At 42.6% G+C, this 21,460-nt stretch overlaps 1 protein-coding gene across 1 annotated transcript in view; it reads right to left on the bottom strand.

The window, feature by feature from the left end:
* Window positions 1-1,360: 1,360 nt before the first annotated feature.
* The window catches only part of FAM135A (family with sequence similarity 135 member A), a 1,678,755-nt gene continuing 1,658,655 nt past the window's right edge, over window positions 1,361-21,460 (bottom strand). Inside the window, exon 21 of the mRNA XM_044063901.1 lies at window positions 1,361-3,163. Coding sequence (XP_043919836.1) covers window positions 2,958-3,163 — 206 coding nt within the window. The 3' untranslated portion in view covers window positions 1,361-2,957. The remainder of the gene's footprint in view (window positions 3,164-21,460) is intronic.

Below are 21,460 nucleotides of genomic sequence, written 5' to 3' on the forward strand. Positions count from 1 at the left end.
CTGCCTAAGTAAACTTGAAGATAAGCAGATACATGTTTAATTTTCTGTTTTTTTCTGACAGTTTTATTAATGGCAGTAGTGGCTTCTCCAGGGATGGTCACTATATTCTGACAAAACATGGAAGACATCCCTGTTGGCTCTCCCAGGACCAAAAAGAACGTCTCTCCCTTGCCCACTGAGAATACTCCAACAGCTGAAGAGGATTTGGCTAACCTCTGGTCCATAATGGCTGTAGGTGCTACACCAGAGGAATGTGGGGTAAAAGATGAGTGATCTAAAGAACTATTAATGCCACAGCAGAGCAACCCACCTGTGGCTGTTTGTTTAACTGTTTCTTTTTGTGGTTGGAAGAAGGAACGACATTTGGTGTGGCAGTTTGTTTCCTGGTCAAGCCGAAAAAGGTATTTCTTTCCTGGGGAAACAACTTTTAAACTAACAGAAAAAAGTGCATTCTCGTTTAAAGGTACAACACACTCTCATGACAATCCATTAAGATACAAACTCCTAGCTTTACAATAACTTTACTGAACAAGAAAGGATTACTAACATTTTTTTTTTAAATGGAAGACTTCCCCCAAAGAGAACTTATCTGCCCAACAAAGGAACATCACAAGTCGACCGTCAATTGTCAAAAGCCTCAGAGCAGTGTACTCTTCAGCAGCAGGAAAGCACTGAAGGGCTTGGTAACCAAACCTGTTTTTTTCAGCCAACTCAGCTTGGGCATACAGCTAAGGCTACTGCAGCAGTGATCAATATGATGAACGTCATATATTCTGAAATAAGGAAAACAAGTAAACAGTTTTGATTACTGAATTACCTACACTTTTTGACAAACTATATTAGAGAGTTAATCAAAGTGACCAGTTGGTCTAGACTGCACATAAAAAGGTAAAGAAAGCACATGGCTTGCAATGCTTTACAGGGTAGACTTATTTCTACAAGCAACAGCTTGTGATTGCAACAACGTATGCTAGGGGACCTCCACATGTTGAAGTGATATAGCTACAGACCAGCATTCATCTTGACATGTATGTGCATTAGGGATAGAGGAAACTATGGAGAAAACCTCTGACCACACTTGACGGATGTCTGAATGATGGCTCCTCACAGCTGATCCTCGTCCTGCTGATGGGGAATTAATAAACTAATTGGATATGGGAGGACATTTGAGTGACAGACAGTAGAGGGGGGCAAAGAAGTGCAAAACACATTCATCTCAAGCATATTCCAACACACATCTTGCAGCAATAACCCAAGATTTTCCATTCTGGGACCCTTGTGCCTTGCTGAGATACAGCAAGAACATGTTGTTATATGTAATCTTTTCAATCAGTATGGTAGGTCTTTCATAACAAACCACACTACATCATCTTAGAAAACAATATATATATTTGTTTTGTAACAAGGTCAGTAAAACAACACAAGGTTTTTAAATACAATCAGCAAAATAATTCACAAACATGAAAATTAAAAAGCAAAGCATCCAAGATTTTCACATATTAAATTTGGTACAAAGCACATTCAAATCTGCACTAGGATTGAAAGGAAAAGGAACCACACCCTCAGTTTTTCTGTGCATAAGTCATACAAATCTGTACAATCTTTACTATATGACAATAAATATATACAGTTATTCACCCCAGTAAGACATTTCAGTTTTTTTTAACTGTCCCATGATTTTATAGCAAATACTATAGTTTTGAAAATAGAGAAGAAATAAGTGCATGCATTAGTTATATAGTACATCTTAGCAAAATTAAAGTATGTCTGGTAACAGTAGAAATGACATCCCATCATTGCATTGTTCATGAAATACAATATCAAATAAAAAGGAAAAGCCTTTTTGTCAACAAGATTAATACATGGCCAAGATAAAACAAATATAAGATGACATTTTGTATCAAAATATTTAAAAGTTATTTTATTCCAGTTGCTGTTATACATGGTAATGCACTGCAACAACCCATAAGCCATCTTTAAACTTAAAAAAAAAAAAAACATTTAAAATATACAAATGTTAGAAATATGAATATTGACTTTTGCCCAAAACTTGTAATTTTACTAAAGTTCGTTGTTTCTGTATACAAGGGAACAAATGTTTTAAATGTGCTTCTGCATGCCTAGTCCAAATATTTTTTTCTTAAACATTTTATTAAATAATGTCCTCCTTCAACCCAAGGCTATTTCAAGGCAGCATTAAATATAAACTACATTCAAAAAGCCACTTTTTCCAGTACTGTATGCACCATAATTTTTAAAACAGGAATTTCAATAATATAAACATCTGTGCTTATTAAATGTTATTCATATCAATAGAAATCCCACCCCAAGTAAAACGCACATCTAGTGATTCATTTTTTTTGTAGAAAAAAAAAAAATAAATGAAGTTTCAAACTTCTAGTGACAGTGACATATAAGCAACTGCTTGGTCATTCCACTGAATAATAAGCATCAGACAGACAGATGTAGTAGTTCTGAAAATGTACATTTTCATTTAGCAGCTTTGTTTGCATTTCCAGTTAAACACTTTAAAACATAATCTGTTAAATAAAGAAAAAAGAGAAGAAAATAGATTAAAAAATCTTAAATTAGCTTTTGTTTGGACACCTCTGGTCTCTGTCTATGAATATGTTCATTACAGCACAGAAATACTTTAAAGGATTACACAAAATGAGTCTGAAGTTGATACTTAAAAAGGCCAATCCTGAAATTACATAAACTAAATAAGAAAAAAGTGACAGTAAAATAACATTTAGAAATGAAGTATTGCACAACCATGTATAACCTAACAAACCATGAATGTGACAAACATTTAAGCACGGTAATATAATTTACCTTCCATATAAAAAGTATAAATATATTTTAAAACTCAGAGGCAACTAATACTTAATTATTACACACTTTGTGTTTCATTCTTTTATGAGGTAATAGCTATTTTTCTTACACTGACTCAACTCCTACTGAAAATATTTAAGGCCAGCAACAAGAAAAAATTTCTCTAAAAATATTTCAGAATCTAGCACCGCAATGTGTGCTGCCCGACCTATCAGTGAATTAGCTGTGTTGGGCAATGCATGGATAACATCATAACGGACCAAATTACACTCCTTGTTTTGTAGGACTGGCAAAAGCAAGTTCTGGATCATCTCAGCATAAAATGGCCCTGTAAAAACAAAACAAAAAAGTCACATTAGCACTAGAAGAATTAATGATTAACTCTTCATATTCTAATATCTAGGTAAGATCCATTACACACACAGCTCCTTTTACTAACACTGATATAACTGCTGTTTTTTTACATAGCTTACTTCTACAGAATTACTGAAAAAGTAAAGGAAGGCTGTAGAAATCAAACTCAGATTTACAGGACAAAGAATGCATCAGTTCATTAACTTAACCATTATGCAGAACTGACTGATAACTGATGTCATATGGTATAGATTCACAGGCTCATAGGCAAGTGCTAGGCAATCAGTCTGCAGACCATTACAAGCATAGCCAAAACTCCTTTCTAAAAATTCCCTCCAGCCTCAAGGAGGACAAAACAAGAAAGACCTGGAAGAATTTGAGGCTGTCCATTCAATTACCTAGACTTACCATGAAGGTGGCAATGGTGCTGCTCTGAGTGACATAGTGGAAGTTTGTTCTACAAGTGAGGGATATGTTGGGATATGAATCTATCATGCCACCATGCTTTATTTACCTGTTGATAGGTTCATAGGTTCATAGGTTCATACTCCATTGGTCAAGATTTCTCTGCCTCGACCTGGATGAAGGTTTAGTTCCTTTAACCAGGTATCTGAGGTACCATTTGTTCTGCAAAGGAGCAGGAGGTCAAAGAGGGTTGGATCGTTCATGGTTCAAAAGACTAGGCAAAGGGCACACTGAATAACAGCTTAATTCTAGCTCTCCCAGTGTGAAAATAGAAACTCAGCAGAGAAGGTCAGTACACTTGTGTTTATGGGTAACTTTCAGTAACTGGCTAGTTACGTGTTGTACTGCCTGGATGCCAGGAAAAAAGAAATACAGAGGACCTGGGAAAAAAAATCAGCTACAAAAAGTAAGGAAGAAACACTGACAGGGGAAAGTTCTGCAGCTGTTCAGCAAAAAGCAATGCAGCCTCCAGACATGAATTCCAGTAACCTACAGGAAGATATGACAACTGCACACAGATTTGGTTAAAATAAACAAACAGTGATGGAATATATAAACACAAAGAACAAAAGGCTTTAAAAAATAGAAGAAGCTTCATACAAATATTCAAATGAGGTGATAAAGCTGAAAAAAATCAGAGGTCGAAATGAAGAAAAGGCTGGTTGAATATGAGACTGCTCAGGAAGAGAGGTTTCAAAAATAGAATTAGAGGACAGAGCACATAGAGAAAAACTGAGATTTTCAGTAGCGTTGTCGCCTCACAGTAAGACACTGCCCCGTTCGAGTCTCAGAGTGTCTTCTGTGTGGCGACATGCGTAATGGGCGTTCCTTCGTTGAAGGTTATGCGTCAGGCCCGGCAAGTCGGCACGTAAAAATCTACTGCCAATCATTAGCAGACCAGAGTTCCACTGTGGTGACCCCTAACCACGAAAAGCCGAAGGACAAAACAACAACTTAATTTATCCATGGTGGTGGTGCTGCGGTAGCGTTGTCGCCTCACAGTAAGACGCTGACTGGTTCAACTCTCAGCTAGAGCATCTTCTGCGTGGAGATATGCGTGAATGGGCGTACCTTCGTTGAAGGTTGTGCGTTAGGGCTGGCAACTCAGCATGTAAAAATCAACTGCCAATCATTAGCGGACCAGAGTTCCGCTGTGGCGATCCCTAACTGGGAAAAGCCGAAAGACACAACAACCAGAGAAGCTAGAAGGAACAGACTGCTTAATTTTATGAAAGCACAAACAAGCAACTGGACTGGTATTCCACAACAGGAACTGTTAGTTGAAAGGGCACGCTGTGTGTATACTCGAAACCTGGCTATGAGAAAGCAACCTAGACCTTTAATAGTACACATGCAATCCTATCAGCAGAAGGAGTTGATTTTGACAAAACCGTGGCAAAAGGACAAAGTACTAAAAGTTGGCGACAGCAGAGTGTTTGTGGATAATGATTGCTCATTGCACACCAGGAAGAAGAGAGGTAAATGTATTCCACTATTCAGGGAATGTCAAGACGCAAGTGTGAGATTCAAACTGCTGTACCCAGCTGTCTTCAAAGTATTCTTCCGTGGAAGGACAAAATAATTTTTTAATGAAGTACATACTATGGAGGAAATACAAAAGTTTGTCCAACAAAAAGTGAGCTGTGAAAATGAGAGAGATTCTGCTTCTTGTTTTTCCGGTAATAAAGACCACATAGAGACTGTACCTGTGAAACTTTTTCCACTGTTTAACTGGAAAATGTTAGAGCGAAGGAAGGGAGCATGAGAGCTGACTAGAAGAAATCAACAGTATGTTGGAAATGAAGCAGAGGCAGGATTTGGGAGATGGAGAACAGTAATAAAACCAGTAAAACTGTGGGATTACAAAGCAAAAATTATATGTATGAAATATGACAGAAGAAAATCTGGAAATATTGGACTTTTTCAGAATATGTTGGACTTGTGGGGACTGTAAAGCAAATGCCATACTTCATATGTCATTAATCCTCAAAAATGCCTTGGGGAGAGAAAGAGGAGGGAGAAAGTTAACTGTGAGTAATGACATTTTTTTCTTACTACCACTACTTTTCTGTTGTATGGTTTTCTTTGCATGCTATAAAGTAAAGTTTTCTCAGTTACTTTTACGTGTAATGGGGACTGTAAACAGGTGTTGCGTTTATTTTCTTTCTCCCTTCTCTCTTTCTTCTTGTTCAGTTTTAAGAAACTTAGGCAATGCAATGAAAAAATCCTGGTTAAAAGAGCATTACAAAAGAAAAATGAATGTGCTTTTTTCATTCTTGCACGGGACAATGACTGGATTAAGGACCTTAGATTAATTTAGTAACAAGTTTTACGAGTAAGCAAGTAAATGAAAAAGAATAGTGAATACTATGAGGCTTTTTTCTAGCAAATACTTGTATGCTCAGTAGCAAGTCTGCAGCTGGATTTCATGTTTCCATGGATACAATCTGATAAAGAGAAACTAGCTGCCTGGTTCTCATTTCCATGGAGACAATATGATAAAGAGAAACTGGTTACAGGCTGGCAGAGAATGATTGGCTGAAGAAAAAAACACCTGGGACAGCTACAAAGAAAAGATTAACTGAATTAGTACTTAGTAGACGCACAGGCTGCACCATGCTTCTTTGCGTGTTTAACCTTCCTTTTAGGTTAACTCAAGTCTGTAAGTGTGGCTGTCATTTTGGGACTTTTGTTCCTATTAGGATGGTAAAACTTCAGTATCTGAAGGTGTACATAGTTTTGTGTGCTAGTATTATGTTAATAGGTATTGGGGGTGTGTTAATTTTTTTTTGTTTGAGGGCTTTCAATAGAACAAAAAAGTTTTGTAAGATGGGACATAGGCTCAAATAGATATGACAAAAAACTATATAAAAATTCAGCCTGTCAAACAGAGTATGCATGTAACACTAAAGCTGGAACTAGACATTTAACAAAAAAGGTATTATACATAAAAGGTGGGAGTAATAACTTTATAATGCAATGATGCTTTCTGTAATGTCTGTAAATGTCAATGGAATCACAGATAAATACAAAAAAAAAAGAAAGAGTAGTGAACACTTCATTCAAATGTAGATTGCAAACAGCTATGCTACAGGAGACACACTTAGAAAAAACTGAACATGTGAATTTGCTAAAGAAATGTTTTCAGGATGTTTATTCAGTGGAGTGCCTGTGACAAAGGAAAACAGTACTTATATTAATTGCAAGAGGAGCTCCAATAGTGATAGCAGAGGATAAAAAAAGATAATAATGACAGGTTAGTAGTGCTAAGGCGCTACAGGTAAAGGAGGAGGACTACACTGACATGTACTTATATTCCACCTAAAACTGAAATAATGGAGCTTAAGAAAATTCTGGGAGAAATATAATCAGTTTTCAGCAAGGGTGTTACTTATAGGTGGGGACTGGAATTTGATTTGCAACAGTGAAGATGTGTCTGGGGGCACAGAATGGAAAGTATAACAAAGGAGGGTAGATTTTTTGAAGAAATTTATGAAAAAGTTGGCATGAAAGTTGTGAATTCAGTAATAGGAGTTTGGAGTGAATTTACATATTATTCCCCAAGATATAAAAACTGGGCTAGGCAAGACAGAATTTACATTTTACAGGAATATGTGCATTTAATTGAAGGTCTTGATACACACATAACAACTACTTCAGATCATGTGCCAATAACAACTAAAATAAAAACAAAGGGTAATGAAATAAAAATGAGACACTGGCTCTTTCCCACCTATCTGTTGAAAAGAAAGAAATTGGTGGTGGAGGTTATTCAGGAGCTATTAGAGAGAATAGAAATTTCTTCTGAAAATACAGCTGGGGGAGGAGGATAAAATTAAGGTGGAGTTTAAAAATAGGTGGAAATAAAAGAATGGGAGCTATAATTAAGAAGTAACAAGAATTATTTAAAGGGAATAGGGGAATCTCAGAAAAAGAGGATCAACTGCAGAATCCTAAAATAATGTTCCATGTGAGTTGTTCATCTCACCTTCATTCTCACTGATGGGTTCAGAGCTGATTCTCAGCTCCGACTCGGCCAAATACAAAAGCTTGAGGTATTCAAGCAGCTCGTGGCCTACTCCCTATCCCATGATGCAGGTGCTTCCCTCAGATCTTGTTTGCAGCCAACTATACTGATATCTAAACTACCTTGGTATGAAAAATAATAATACAGTAGATAAGGACAAATTATCACCAAGATTTGTCTCAACTTCCCGGCCTTCAAGAAATTCTTGGTAGGGGGTTAGTGAGTGGGATGTAAGAATGAAGGCAAGATGAACAGCTCACATGGAACGTTATGGTGAGTACATAACTTCTTTATGTGAAGTTGTTCTATCTTGCCTTCATTCTCACTGATGGGTTAGCGTCCCAAGCACCATTTTCTTGGGTGGCTCAGGGAAGTATATTCCTCAGAACCATGGAACCAAAGAAGGCCCTTGTCCCTGGAGACCTTATACAATTTGTAATGAGTGATAAAGGTATGAAGTGAAGACCACTTGGCTGCTGCACAAATGGCATCTATAGGTAGTCTTGCCAGAAAGGCTGAAGGTGTGGAAACAGCTCTAGTTGAGTGGGCCTTAACTTTAGGATTTAGTGGCATATGCCCAGAGCTATATGTAAAGGAAATGCAATCTGACAACCTTTCTGACAAAGTGTTTTTTACCTCCGGAGTACCCTTCTTTGAATATGAAAAGGAGACAAAAAGTTATTCTGATTTTCTGAAGTCCTTATTCCTGTTTAAATAGAATCGAAGCTGCCTATGGACGTCAAGTTTGGGAAGCATATGTTCCATCTTGTTAGTATATTTGGGGAAAAACACAGGTAATTCTATAGTCTGGTTGAGGTTTGTTTCAGTACAAACCTTAGGTAGAAATGAAGGATTTGTTCTCAGCGAGAGTCTGTCGTCGTGAAAAAATTAAGCATGGGGGTTTGATGGACAAGGCATGTAATTTTGAGACCCTTTGAGTGGTAGTAATAGCTACTAGAAAGATGGTTTTCCATGATAAGTATTTCAAGTCACAGGATGATGCTGGTTCAAAAAGGGGGTGAGATGATTTGGGAAAGAACAAAATTTAGGTTCCATGGTGCAGCTGGGGATCTAACAGGTGGCCTCAAATGAATAGTACCTATAAGGAAGGCTTTAGAAAGTCTATGGCACATGACAGAAGTCCCCTGGATAGCCAATATGAAAATTAGAAATTGCTGCCAACTGAACCCTAATGGTTGCTGCAGCCGCCCTTCATTAAATAGCTTGGTCAGAAACTCTAAAATGGATGAAATCAAAGCCAAATATGGGTCAACATTGTTTTGGGATGCCCGTATGGAAAACCTTTTCCATTTGCTAAGGTACAGCTTCCTGGTAGATGATTTATGAAAGGAGACTTGGATGCTCTGAGCTGCAGGTGAGAGACTGTGGAACCTGGCTATTCTTGGAATTGGAGCAGCCAAGCTGTCAATCTGAGGGTATGAAGTGCAGGATGAAGAGCCCCTGATGAATGAATCAGAAGATGTGGAACCGGGTCCAGGATCTATGGTTCTCTTCCAGTAGATGAGGCTGAAGAAAGGGGAACCAAATTTTTTGAGGTCAATAAGGGGTTATTAGAATGACAATTGGTCCTCAATCCCAGAGTCCTGGCTTTCTGTAGGAATTTAAGCATTACAGGAAATGGGGGAAAAGCATAAAGAAGACCTGGGGGCCAACTGTGTACAAGTGCATCCCTTGGGGTGTTCCCCGGGTTGGGGATTAGGGCAAAGTAGTTGCTGCATTTGGTGTTGGTGGGGGTTGCAAAACGGTTGCAGCAAGGCTGGCCTCATCTGCAGGACATCCTTTCAGCTACTTCTTCCTTCAGGGACCACTCGTGATGCAATAGAATTGCTCTGCTCAACTTGTCTACTATCACACTGGATCTCCCCAGGATGTGCATTGCTACCAGAAAGTGCTGGGTGGATACTGCCCACTGCCATACTCTCATGGCCTCTTGACATAGGGGGTAGGATCTGCTTCCTCCTTGTTTATGTACCAGACCACTGACATGTTGTCCGTCTGTATTGCAATAGTCCCTAGAGGAAGAAAGCCTTGAAAGGACTGCAACGCCAGAAGTACCACTTTCATCTCTAGGACATTGATATGCAGATGAGCCTCATGAATCTCCCATGTGCCTTGGGCTGTCTTTCCCTGAAAATGCCCCCCCCCCACCCTTTCAGGGAAGCATCCGTGGTCACAGTGGCAACAGGAGTGTGTAGAACAAAGGGACATCCTATTGTTACTTGTAGAGAACTCATCCACCAGTGAAGATCCTTCTTGCATGAATTCATTATCATAATCACGAGACATTGGAAGTTCTTGAAAGGACTATTGTGTGAATAGGAGCCACTGCAGTATCTGCATAGGCATTCGATCGAATGGAATGGCAATCATGGCTACCACCATGGTCCCTAATAACTTGAGCACTGTTGAAGCAGGGGCTTTTTGTTTGGAAATGAGGTTGAGAACTTGTTGTTGAAGGGTCCCAACTCTTCCGTTGGAAGCTTTACAGTCATGGAAACTGTGTCGAAATCTGCTCCTATAAAAACAGTACATTTGGATGGCAATATGACAGATTTTTCTGAGTTTATGGTAATTCCCAATCGACTGCAAAGATCTAAGGTCATATCTCTTGCTTGTATGAGTTGATGCTTGGTAATGGTGGTGAGGAGCCAGTCATCTAAGTATGGAAACACCTGGAATCCTAAACGTCTCCAATGAGCCATGACTACTGCCATGCATTTGGTGAACACTTTGGGGGCTGTAGTAAGACCAAAGGGCAGAGCTCTAAACTGAAAGTGACTGATTCCCAGCTGAAAGCACAGATGAGCCCTGGATGGTCTGGTTATCTTTATGTGGTAGTATGCATCCTGGAGATCTATTGAGCAAATCCAATTGTCATTCTCTAGAACGGGAAGTATAGACTGTAGCGTGACCATCCAGAGGTTTGTTTTTTTGACAAATTTGTTCAATCTGTTGAGATCCAAAATGGGTCTCCAGTCCCCTGTTTTCTTTGGAACTAAAAAGAACCTTGAGTAAGTTCCGGATCTTCTCTGGTCTGCTGGGACTGGTTGGATGACTTTTTTTTCTAGCAACCTTGTAATTTCTATGGCTGCCTGTTCCCTGCGACTGGGTGGGATGCCCAGGATTTTTTTCACAAGTGGTGGTGGGGTGGCAAAGGGAATGGATTATCCTCTGGATAGTACGCATTGTACCCAATAGTCTTTTGTGATTTTTAGCCAGGTGACTGGGTACAAAGATAAGCATCCCCTGCCTGCCTCCAGAGATGGACAGACGGGCCTCCTTTCATGAGCGCTGATAGGGCTTTCCAAAGAACTGATCCTTGTCCTCTGGATTTTGTGGGTCCCCTCTGCCATGTGGATGGCATCTTCTATTACTGCCCCCTCCTCTGCCTGTAGAGGGGGGTTCACCATGTGTGTCAAAGCTCCCTGGGATTTAAGGAACCACATTTTCCCACTTTTTCGACCTTTAGGATAAGGTCTGGTAGGGGTGGAAAAACGGACTCCTACAGCAGGCAGAGTCTTTCCATCTTGCTCACACCTGCTAAGTGTTTCATTCACTTTTGATCCAAAAAGGGATGAACCAATAAAGGGGTATTAGCAAAAGATGACTTACAGGGCTCCACAAAGGAATATAAGCACATCCAGGAGCATCTCCTAAGAGCAATTCCTGTACCCGTTGTCCTGCTCGTTCCATCAGCTGCATATAAAATCAGATGCATGGAAGAGTTTATAAGGGAATTTAGGGTAGCAAGCTGGGAAGTTACCTTGTCTGAGACCGCCGCAGCTGCTGCACCCTGTAGAGTATCTCCCAACTCCTTATGGAGATCTTTGTGTAGTCTAGTAAAATGTGTAAGATAGATCAGGGATCGAAGAGCAAAGGCTGCTGAACTTAACATGCACTTTCCATATCTGTCCATGAACCTAGAGGAGGATCCTAGGAGGATGAACAGATATAGAGGTCTCTGACAACTCCTTTTTGGTGGCTGCCGCCATCACCGTAGCATCAACGGGTACTCCTTTGGTAATGAAAGCCTTGTCCTGGGGGGGGGGGGACATTATGAATTTGTTAAGCCTCCAAGGGACAGGTTCCATGGTATCCGGGTACTCCCACATCTTTCGAGAAAGAAGGTCTACCAGCTCATCAAAAGGTGGAGTCACCCAAGAGGTGGAGGGTTGAGACCCAAAAGCATTCAAGAGTACTGACTCATCATCAGTAGGGTTACTGGGCTTCCGGCCACCCCTCTGTTTCAATATTTCCAAGATATCAGTGAAAGAGATATCTTCAGTGGGGGTCTGTGGGGACCCTTCTGACTCATCTAAGTCAGTAACCGATGTGATGGATTCCTGTGGGGAATCCAGATGCTTCTTCTTGCAAAGCCTCTTCCTGGGAACCTCCTCAGTGGGAGCTTCTGGGGAGGCCCCGGATAAGCAGGGTTCACCCAATAGGGCAACCTGAGGCTCTGGGTCTCTACACTTTTGAGGGATCAGTGAAGCAGAGACAGACGTAGGAGCTTTACGGCAGGAGGTTGCCAGTACCAATGATGTGGATGCCCAAGGGGACAATGCTCTCATCATGGCATCAAAGGCCCCCCAGCTCTGATCTGAGGAAACCCCTGGATCCACAGAAACAGACTCTGCAGCACTGAAGTGGTGGGCTCTGAGCCTTAGGTAGGTGCCGAACTCACCCGAGCCGAGCCCCCAAGAGGCAAAGTCAGAACTGAAAGGTTGTTACGACTATCCTCTCTGGACCCAACCGGTGAGTGTCGGCTCCTAGACTCTAAGGTTGGCACCGAAGAAGTCAAAGTAGTCGGAACCGATAGCCCTGGAAGGGGTGCTGGCTCCAGCGGTTCCACAATTATCGGTTCTGAACAGTCCATCTCTGAAACTTCAGATCGAATTGGAGGAGGAACAGTAGAAATGGGTTGGGTCCTTGGTTCCGAAGCCCCAAGAGTCGGCCCCAACAGAATTTTTGTAGCACCTGGGTCTGCAGAAGCATCTGCACCACTCAATCTTCTTCTTCTTCTTTTGGCTTTTCCCGGTTAGAGGTCGCCACAGCAGATCACCTGTCTGCTCATGATTGGCAGTGGAGTTTTACGGTGTTGAGTTGCCAGCCTGGCGCCCAACCTTCCACGGAAGGCACTCACTCATGCCTAGGGCCAATTTAGTGTGTCCAATCCACCTACAGCATGTCTTTAGGATGTGGGAGGAAACCGGAGAAAACCCACACAACCAGAGGGAGGACATGCAGACTCCGTGCACAGAAGGCACCCCAGCAGAGAATCGAACCGGAGATCCTCTTGCTGTCAGGCGACAACGCTAACCGCTGCACCACTGTGGCCGCCCCCTCTGCACCACTCGATAAACATCCTTATTGGACAGTCTTGAGGACCGGGAAGAAGCTATAGAAGAGGCCACTGACTGCAGGACTGGAGACTTTAGAGTAGGGGATACTGGCTCCAATACTGGGGACTGGCTCCTACTAACAACCACCACCTCCGGTTCTGTGGGCAATGGAGCCGAAGTGGTAGTCCGACTAGGTATAGATGTCGATGAGCACTTTTTTGGCTCTGACCCAGAAGATGAGCTAGAAGACAATGTCTTGGATGATTTTGCAGGTTTGTCCTTATCCAAGGATTCCTGAAAAGAAGACTTCAATAATCCCCTGGCTATTAATTTGCTCCTACGTTCGTGGATAACATGAGAGCTAAACGAATGACGGATGGCACAATTCTCCTGAAGGTGAACCTCACCTAAACAATAAACACACTCTGTATGACCATCTGTAATAGATATCTTTTGTCCACATTTGGGACACTTTTTGAAACCAGACTTAGCTTTTTCTTGAAACATGGCTGTACAATAAAGTAACAATTAACAGGCAAAGCACACTATATGATTGACTACGGGAAAAACACACAATCCTATATATATATATATATATATATATATATATATATATATATATATATATATATATATATATACATATATAGAAATATAGAATAGTCTCAATAAAAAAACAGGGCTTTAACTCTACAATATTTAAACACTACAGCACACATTATATGACTAGCTATGAAAGGCACACAATACTATATATGTATAAGACAGCCCTAACAAACAACAGGGCTCTAAGTTCTACAATTTCTAACACTACAGCACACAGAAAAAAGCACTACTGCCCTAAAATAAATAAATAAATAAATAAAACGGGCTCAAACTTAACATGCTCTCTAAAGCACACAGTAAAAGGATAGGGAGAAAAAATTTTGACTAAACTCTCTAACTCAAACGAGTTGTTATAAATCAGTCTAGAAAACAAAGGCCACTAATAGAACCAATAATGCACTCTCTAAGCTTTAACTATCTAACACTCACTAGAAACTAAGAAAACAGCAAGAGCTATAGAAAAATATCCAGGAATATAATATCTATTGAGAAATATAAAGACATTTTCAATAATACTGGCCAGAGCTGTCGAAGAACTCCCGATATGTTGCAGCGGCAAACAAGATCTGAGGGAAGCACCACTGCATCATGGGAAATGGAGGCCACGAGCTGCTTGAAGATCTTGAGCTTTTGTATTTGGCCGAGTCGGAGCCGAGGATCGGCTCTGAACCCATCAGTGAGAATGAAGGCGAGATAGAACAACTTCACATTAAGGGATTACCTCGAGAATATGCAAAAGTTTAGAAAGATTTCTGTTAAGCAACTGTTTTTTTAATAATAAAACCATACCACAAAAAGTTTTAGCACAATGACTCGGGCAACAGAAAGTAGAAAGGGCTGTTGTCAAGCTTAGGCAGATTATAAGAAGGAAGGAAACGAGATCCTCTAGTGGCATTAGAAATATTTAAAGAAATGCTATGAACGTCTGTATAAAGCAGAGAAATATGGAAATCAAGAAAAGATACAAATGGAAATGTTTATGGAAGAATTAAATATGCCAAGGTTAGAGGCAGATGAGGCTCAATTATCAGTGGTCAAGACAGGAGGAGATGAAATTAAAATTATGAAATACAACCAATCTACAGGAAAGTACCCAGGAATAGAGGGTATTCCCGTAGAAATATGGAAGCTAGGAGGAAATAACTGATAAACATCTGGAAGGTTTTAACAGTATTTTAAGAGGAGAGGTACCAACATCCTGGAAGAAAGCAGTGGTAGCTGTAATACCTAAAGAGGGTAAAGATCTATTAGACCCAGCTTCATACAGGCCCATTTCAATACTAAGCCATGATTATAAAGTGTTCATGTCTACGATGGCTAAAGAATGACAAAGGTAATGCCAAAATTGATAAATATGGATCAATGTGGTTTTGTGGAGGGGAGGCAAACATTGGCAACATTAAAAAAACACTGATGATGCAGAGGGAAACGGAATGTAATAAGATACCATTGTTGTTGGTGGGTCTTGATGCAGAGAAAGCATTTGACAGAGTAAGCTGGGACTTTATGAACAAAGCAATGGAAGTATTTGCATTTCCTGAGAACATTATGATGTAGATTAAGAGGATATATGAGCAAAGCAAAGCAAGCTTTATTGTCATTTAACCATACCAAAGTACAGCTGAACAAAATTACATTCCTCCAAACTCATGCACAAATAACAGCAGAACACAGATACATATAACAGTAAACAGCAATGACACAACAGTGAAGAGCCAACCAAAGATTAGAAGCTATAAACACGCACGATACATCTGCTGCCATCAGTGCATCTCCATCAACATTATATAAACAGTCCTTTTATATGACCTCCTCTCATCACCAATAACCATCCAACCGCCGCTACCTGCAGTCCTGATCACCCCCTAGCATCATTCAGTCCAACGTTCTTCCTTCTGACCATCTTCCAAAAACAGTCTTTCAATCACCTCTACTTGCAGGCCCAACTGGCCACACCATCACTAACAACCACCAAGTCTTTCCTTTCTGCTGACACCACCAACCCTCGCAGACCACCATCCAAACAGTCTCCTTCTTTTCCATCACTCTAACCCACTGTCACATTCAAGGATTCCATTTTCAAACCAAAGCGAAATTCTGTTTCCCGCCCTCCACATCAGTTTGGATCACCATTGGAGGCCCGACTTCCACCGCTCCATGCTATTTCATCAGAAAAACAGGCAACAACAGGCACTATTTCATATTATGACACCACCAAAATTTTCATCGTGACACATCTACTCGCTTGACAACAAAAGCGTTCTCACCACATCAAAAGATTCACACGGCACAACATGAAAACAAAAAGTGCATTGGGAGCCAGAGAGGCCACTGCCATACAAGGCACCATCATGTTCCAACAGCCAATGAGGGATCAGAGGTGAAAATCAAAGTGCGTGGGGTCCTCTCTGACAATTTCTACTTGAGTAAAGGAACCAGGCAGGGGTGTCCTCTTTCCCCTTTGTTACTTGCATTATATTTAGAATCACTGGCAAAGAAAATAAGAGACTCAGAAATTCAAGGATATAATTGGTGTGGTAGTCAAGAAAAGCTGTCTCTATTTGCAGATGATATTATTTTATACCTGACAAAACCAGAAAGAGACATTACAATGTTGTGGGGCATTTTGAGACAGTTTCAAATCTTTTCAGAATACATTAATGAAGCTAAAACAAAGGAGATAGTGGTAAATTATGTACCCACACATTAACTGACTCAGCAATATCCATATTTAAGGGGATAAGATAAAATGAAATATTTAGAAATATGGATTAAAAATTATTCTGGTGTGGCAGCTAAGGATATGTGGGAACTAACTAAGAAGATAATACAAAAAATGAGAAAATGGAAGCTTTGTTATATGGATATGGATACTGAGATACAAGCAGTCAAAATGTTTTCAGGACCTTTAGTCTTATACACAGGTCAGGCATATTTTGACCAAACAGAGGAGAAGTTGTGGACAGCAATTAATAAACAGCTGAAGGACTTTATCTGGGAGGGAAGAAGGCAAGAGTCAAGTGGGATAAGCTGACTCTTCCAGTAGAACAGGGCAGATTGGGATTACCCAGTTTGAAGGAGTATTTCAAAGCTAACGAGGTAAGACTCCTAAACATAGCAAAACAGAAAACTTTTAATTATGTACTTACCATAACTTTAGATGTATGGGATCCATCTCGCCTACATTCTCTACAGATGGGTTTGGAGCCGACCCTCGGCTCCGACTCGGCCGCTATACAATAGAACGCAGTCTCTTATTGACTGAGTTACCTCATATCCCAGGATGCACCACTACTGCTTCCCCAGATCTTGTTTGTCTGCACACATGCACACACACATAGACTGTTGTTATAACATTGCCAGGTGTTTCCAGAGAGGAAACAGTTGAATTCGGATCGTCCGGTCTCTTCTGGCCTACAAGGCAGGGGGAAGGAGGGTGGGTTATTAGGAATGTAGGCGAGATGGATCCCATACATCTAAGCTTATGTAAGTACATAACTAAAAGATGTAATGTGATCCTATCTCGCCTACATTCTCTACAGATGGGACAGCGTCCCTAGCACCTAATTCCTGGGTGGCTCACTGGAAAACGGTCTGGAGAACCGTGGAACCGAAGGAAGCTTGACCCCTAGATGCCACATCCAATTTGTAATGAGAAATAAAGGTGTGTAGAGAAGACCACGTAGCAGCCGCACAGATGTCATTAATAGAGAGCTTGGAATGAAAGGCTGCCGAGGTGGCCATAGCCCTGGTAGAATGAGCTTTCACTGGAACTGTAAGCTCTTTATTTGAAATGCGATAGATATGACTGATACAGTCTCTGATCCATTTGGCAATAGTGACTTTCGTGACGGCTTTGCCCAATTTACTGTCCGAAAAGGACACAAACAGTTGATCTGTTTTTCGTGCTTGGTGTGTCCTATCCAAACAGAAACGTAATTGCCTGTGTACATCTAAGCTGTGAAAGGTATACTCAGCTCTGTTTGAATACTTAGGGAAAAAAAACGGTAACTCCAGTGATTGTTGCAAACAAAAGTTAGAACAAACCTTTGGTATGAAGGATGGGTTTGGTCTAAGAGATACTCTATCCTTGTGAAATACCAGGTATGGTGGTGTGATACATAAGGCTTGAAGTTCTGAAACTCGCCTAGCTGATGTGATAGCAACTAAAAGGGCAGTCTTCCAAGAAAGAAATTTTAAGTCACAGGTTGCTGCTGGCTCAAAGGGAGGTGCGGTTAATGCACCTAACACTACGTTAAGGTCCCACGGTTGGGCGGGATGAGATATAGGGTGCCGTAGAAGCCAAGCTCCTTTAATAAAGGCTTTACACAACTTGTTGCTCATTAAAGGTGGTTTTACGCTCTTGTGAAAATTGGAAATAGCCGCCAATTGAACTTTGATGGTAGACACCGAACAACCCTGGTTGAACAGGGAAGTTAAAAACTTCAGAACCTCTGACACCGAGGCTGTCATAGGGTCTAATCCTCGGAGTTGGGCCCAAATAGCAAACCTCTTCCATTTACTGCTATACATCTTTTTAGAAGAAGTCTTGTGGGCTGAGGACAAAATATGCATGACTTCAGGGTCGAAAGAATGGCTCCAGACTACTGTCGGAAGAGGAGTAAGCCAAGCTGCTAGCCTCAATGAATGAAGGGACTGATGGAGCTGTCCTGACTGATGCGTCAAGAGGTCCAGAACTTGGTCCAGGAACCAGGGACCCTCCAATGCATATTTGTGAAGAAAGGGGAACCAGACTTGTCGAGGCCAGTATGGGGCGATTAGAATCATTTTGCTTTCCAAGTGAATCGCCTTTTGAATCACCTTGGGGAGAAGAGGAACCGGTAAAAAGGCGTATAGCAGACCAGGGGGCCAAGCTTGGACCAGAGCATCTTTGGGAATCTCCCCCGGAACTGGGGTGAGAGAGAAGAACTGCTGGCATTTTGCGTTGAGGGGAGTTGCAAAAAGATCGCAACATGGAGCTCCCCATCTCTTGAAAATCTGTGTCACCACTCTGTCGTTCAAGGACCATTCGTGAGGGGAGAGAATAGTCCTGCTCAGTCTGTCGGCTATCACATTGGATCTCCCCGGAATGTGTGTTGCTACTAGAAAACGTTTGGTAGCAATCGCCCAATCCCATACCTTCATGGCCTCTCTGCAAAGGGGGTAAGACCTGGTCCCTCCTTGCTTGTTCAAGTACCAGACTACTGACATGTTGTCAGACTGAATGGCAATCGTACCCTGGGGGAGGTGATCGTGCAGTGCTTGCAACGTTAAAAGCACCACCCTCATTTCCAGGATATTGATGTGGAGAAGACTCTCGTCGGAGTGCCACATGCCTTGGACCGACCTGTCCAGATAATGTCCCCCCCACCCTGTCTGGGAGGCGTCCGTAGTCAACGTGGCCGAGGGGGATGGGGAACAAAGGGTCGCCCCTGATCCAGGTTGGAGGAAAGAAGCCACCAACGAAGATCCTGTTTGCACATCTCTGTGATCAATACGTGGTGACTGAGGGGAAGGTCTTGATAAGACCACTGGACTGAGAGGAGCCACTGGAGTATCCTCATATGCAACCTTGCCAAGGGGACGAGAAGAATGGTGGCTGACATGGAACCCAACAGCTGCAGGACCATTCTCGCTGGAGCGTGACGTCTGAGGAGTAACACCTGAACCTGAGACTGCAGTGTTGCTATCCTTTCCGCAGGAAGATAGACTCGCATCTGCCTTGAGTCCATTTCTGCACAAATAAACAGAATACGCTGTGATGGCAGCAATACGGAGTTTGTCCAATTGAAGGTGATTCCTAAGGAGTTGCCTAGGGAGATACTGGCTGCTAGAGTTTTTAAGAGTAGATGCCTGGAGGTGGCAGTTAGGAGCCAGTCGTCTAGGTACGGAAACACCTGGAATCCTAGACTCCTCAGGTGAGCAGTCACCACTGCCAAACATTTGGTGAACACCCTGGGGGCTGTGGTGAGACCAAAGGGCAGTGCACAGAACTGGAAAAGACTGTCTCCTAGGCTGAAGCGCAAGTGTCTCCTTGACGCCAGATCTATCAGAATGTGATAATAGGCGTCTTTGAGATCTATGGAGCACATCCAAACATTCTTCTCCAAAAGCGGGAGAATGGATTGCAAGATGACCATCTGGAATCTGGACTTTTTCACTGATCGGTTTAACCTGCTGAGATCCAAAATGGGCCTGAAGTCCCCGGTCTTTTTTGGTACCAAAAAGAATCTTGAGTAAGTCCCTGATCTGGCCTGATCTGCGGGGACAGGTTGGATGACTCCTTTTTGAAGCAGCTTCGAAATTTCGCTGGCTGCCAGATCCCGTTGACTGGGTGGCGGGTCCGGGATTCTTTGGGATGGTGGGGGGTTGAGAAAAGGGAATGGTGTAACCTCCGGCGATGATTCGAAGCACCCACTGGTCCTGAGTGATACTTTCCCAGGCCTTTAGGTGCCTCGAAAAACGACCCCCGACTGGCTCCAGAGCTGCACAGTCGGGCACTCCTTCAGGGATGCTGGAAGGAGGAGGAGCCACAAAAGGACTCGCGGTCTCCAGTGTTGCGGGGGCCTCTGCCGCCTCTGGGACGGCGTCTCCCTGAAAAATTTCCACCTCCTCTGCCTCTAGAAGGGGAATCGCTCTGCTGCGACGAGTAAGGCTTTTGAGATTTACGGAACCACATTTTCCCTCCTCTTCGAGCCTTGGGATAAGGTCTGAAGGGAGTGGAAAACCGGGCCCCTACGGCAGTTAAAGTCTTACCCTCCTGTTCGCAGCGAGTCAAAGTGTCCTTTACCTTGGGTCCAAACAGAGAGGACCCATCGAAGGGGGCGTCAGCAAAGGAAGACTTAAAGGCCTCCGCAAAGTGACACAGGCGTAGCCAGGCTTGTCTCCGTAAAGCAACACCTGTGCCCGCTGCTCTGCTCGCTCCCTCGGCTGCATATGAAATGAGCCTCATGGACGAGTTGGATAACGAGGACAGGGTAGCCAACTGGGAGTTAACCGTCTGGGCTAACGGCTCAGGTAAGTTACCGGAGAGAGTATCCGAAAGCTCCTTGACCAGATCTCTCTGCAATCTCGTGAAATGCGTCAAGTAGTTCAGAGACCTTAATGTAAAGGTTGCTGAAGTAAGGGTGCGCTTCCCGTACCGATCCATGCTCCTAGACTCCTTATTAGGAGGATGGACGGACGTTGAAGCCTCTGCCACATCTTGCTGGGTGGCAGATGCCACCACCAAGGCATCTACAGCCACACCTTTGGAAAGAAAGTCCTTATCAGGGGGTGCCGAAAGGAATTTATTGGGGCGAGCTGGCACCGGTTCAACAGAGTCCGGGTGTTCCCACGCCCTTCGAGAGATCAAATCCAGAAGCTCATCGAAGGGCGGAGACACCCAGGAGGCGGAGGGTTGAGCCCCGAAGGCCTCGAGGAACACCGACTCCTCAGCAGAAGGGGGTTTGGACTGCCTGTCGCCTCGTTGCTTAAGGATCTCCAAGATGTCCGCAAAGGATACATCATCGGAGGAAGACTTGGGGGACCCTTCCGCATCATCGAGGTCGGTGTCAGAGGTGAGAGACTCATCAGGGGAGTCTACGTGCTTCCTCTTGCACTGTCTCTTCCTGGGAGGTTCCTCCGAAGACGCTTCGGAGGGACCACCAGGAAGAAGGGAACCCCCGATGGGGGTAGCCTCAGGCCCCAGGGCTCCACTGTCGTGAGACAGGGGGATTACAAAGGAGCCAGTCTCTGTGCCAAGGGAAGGTGGTGGTGAAATGGTAGAAGTGGCCAGAGAGGATTTGGCCAAGGCACTCCTCATGGCCTT

This window comes from Protopterus annectens, chromosome 2.part2 (genome assembly GCF_019279795.1).
Source record: "Protopterus annectens isolate FY-2018-M chromosome 2.part2, PAN1.0, whole genome shotgun sequence".
NCBI lineage: Eukaryota > Metazoa > Chordata > Ceratodontiformes > Protopteridae > Protopterus > Protopterus annectens.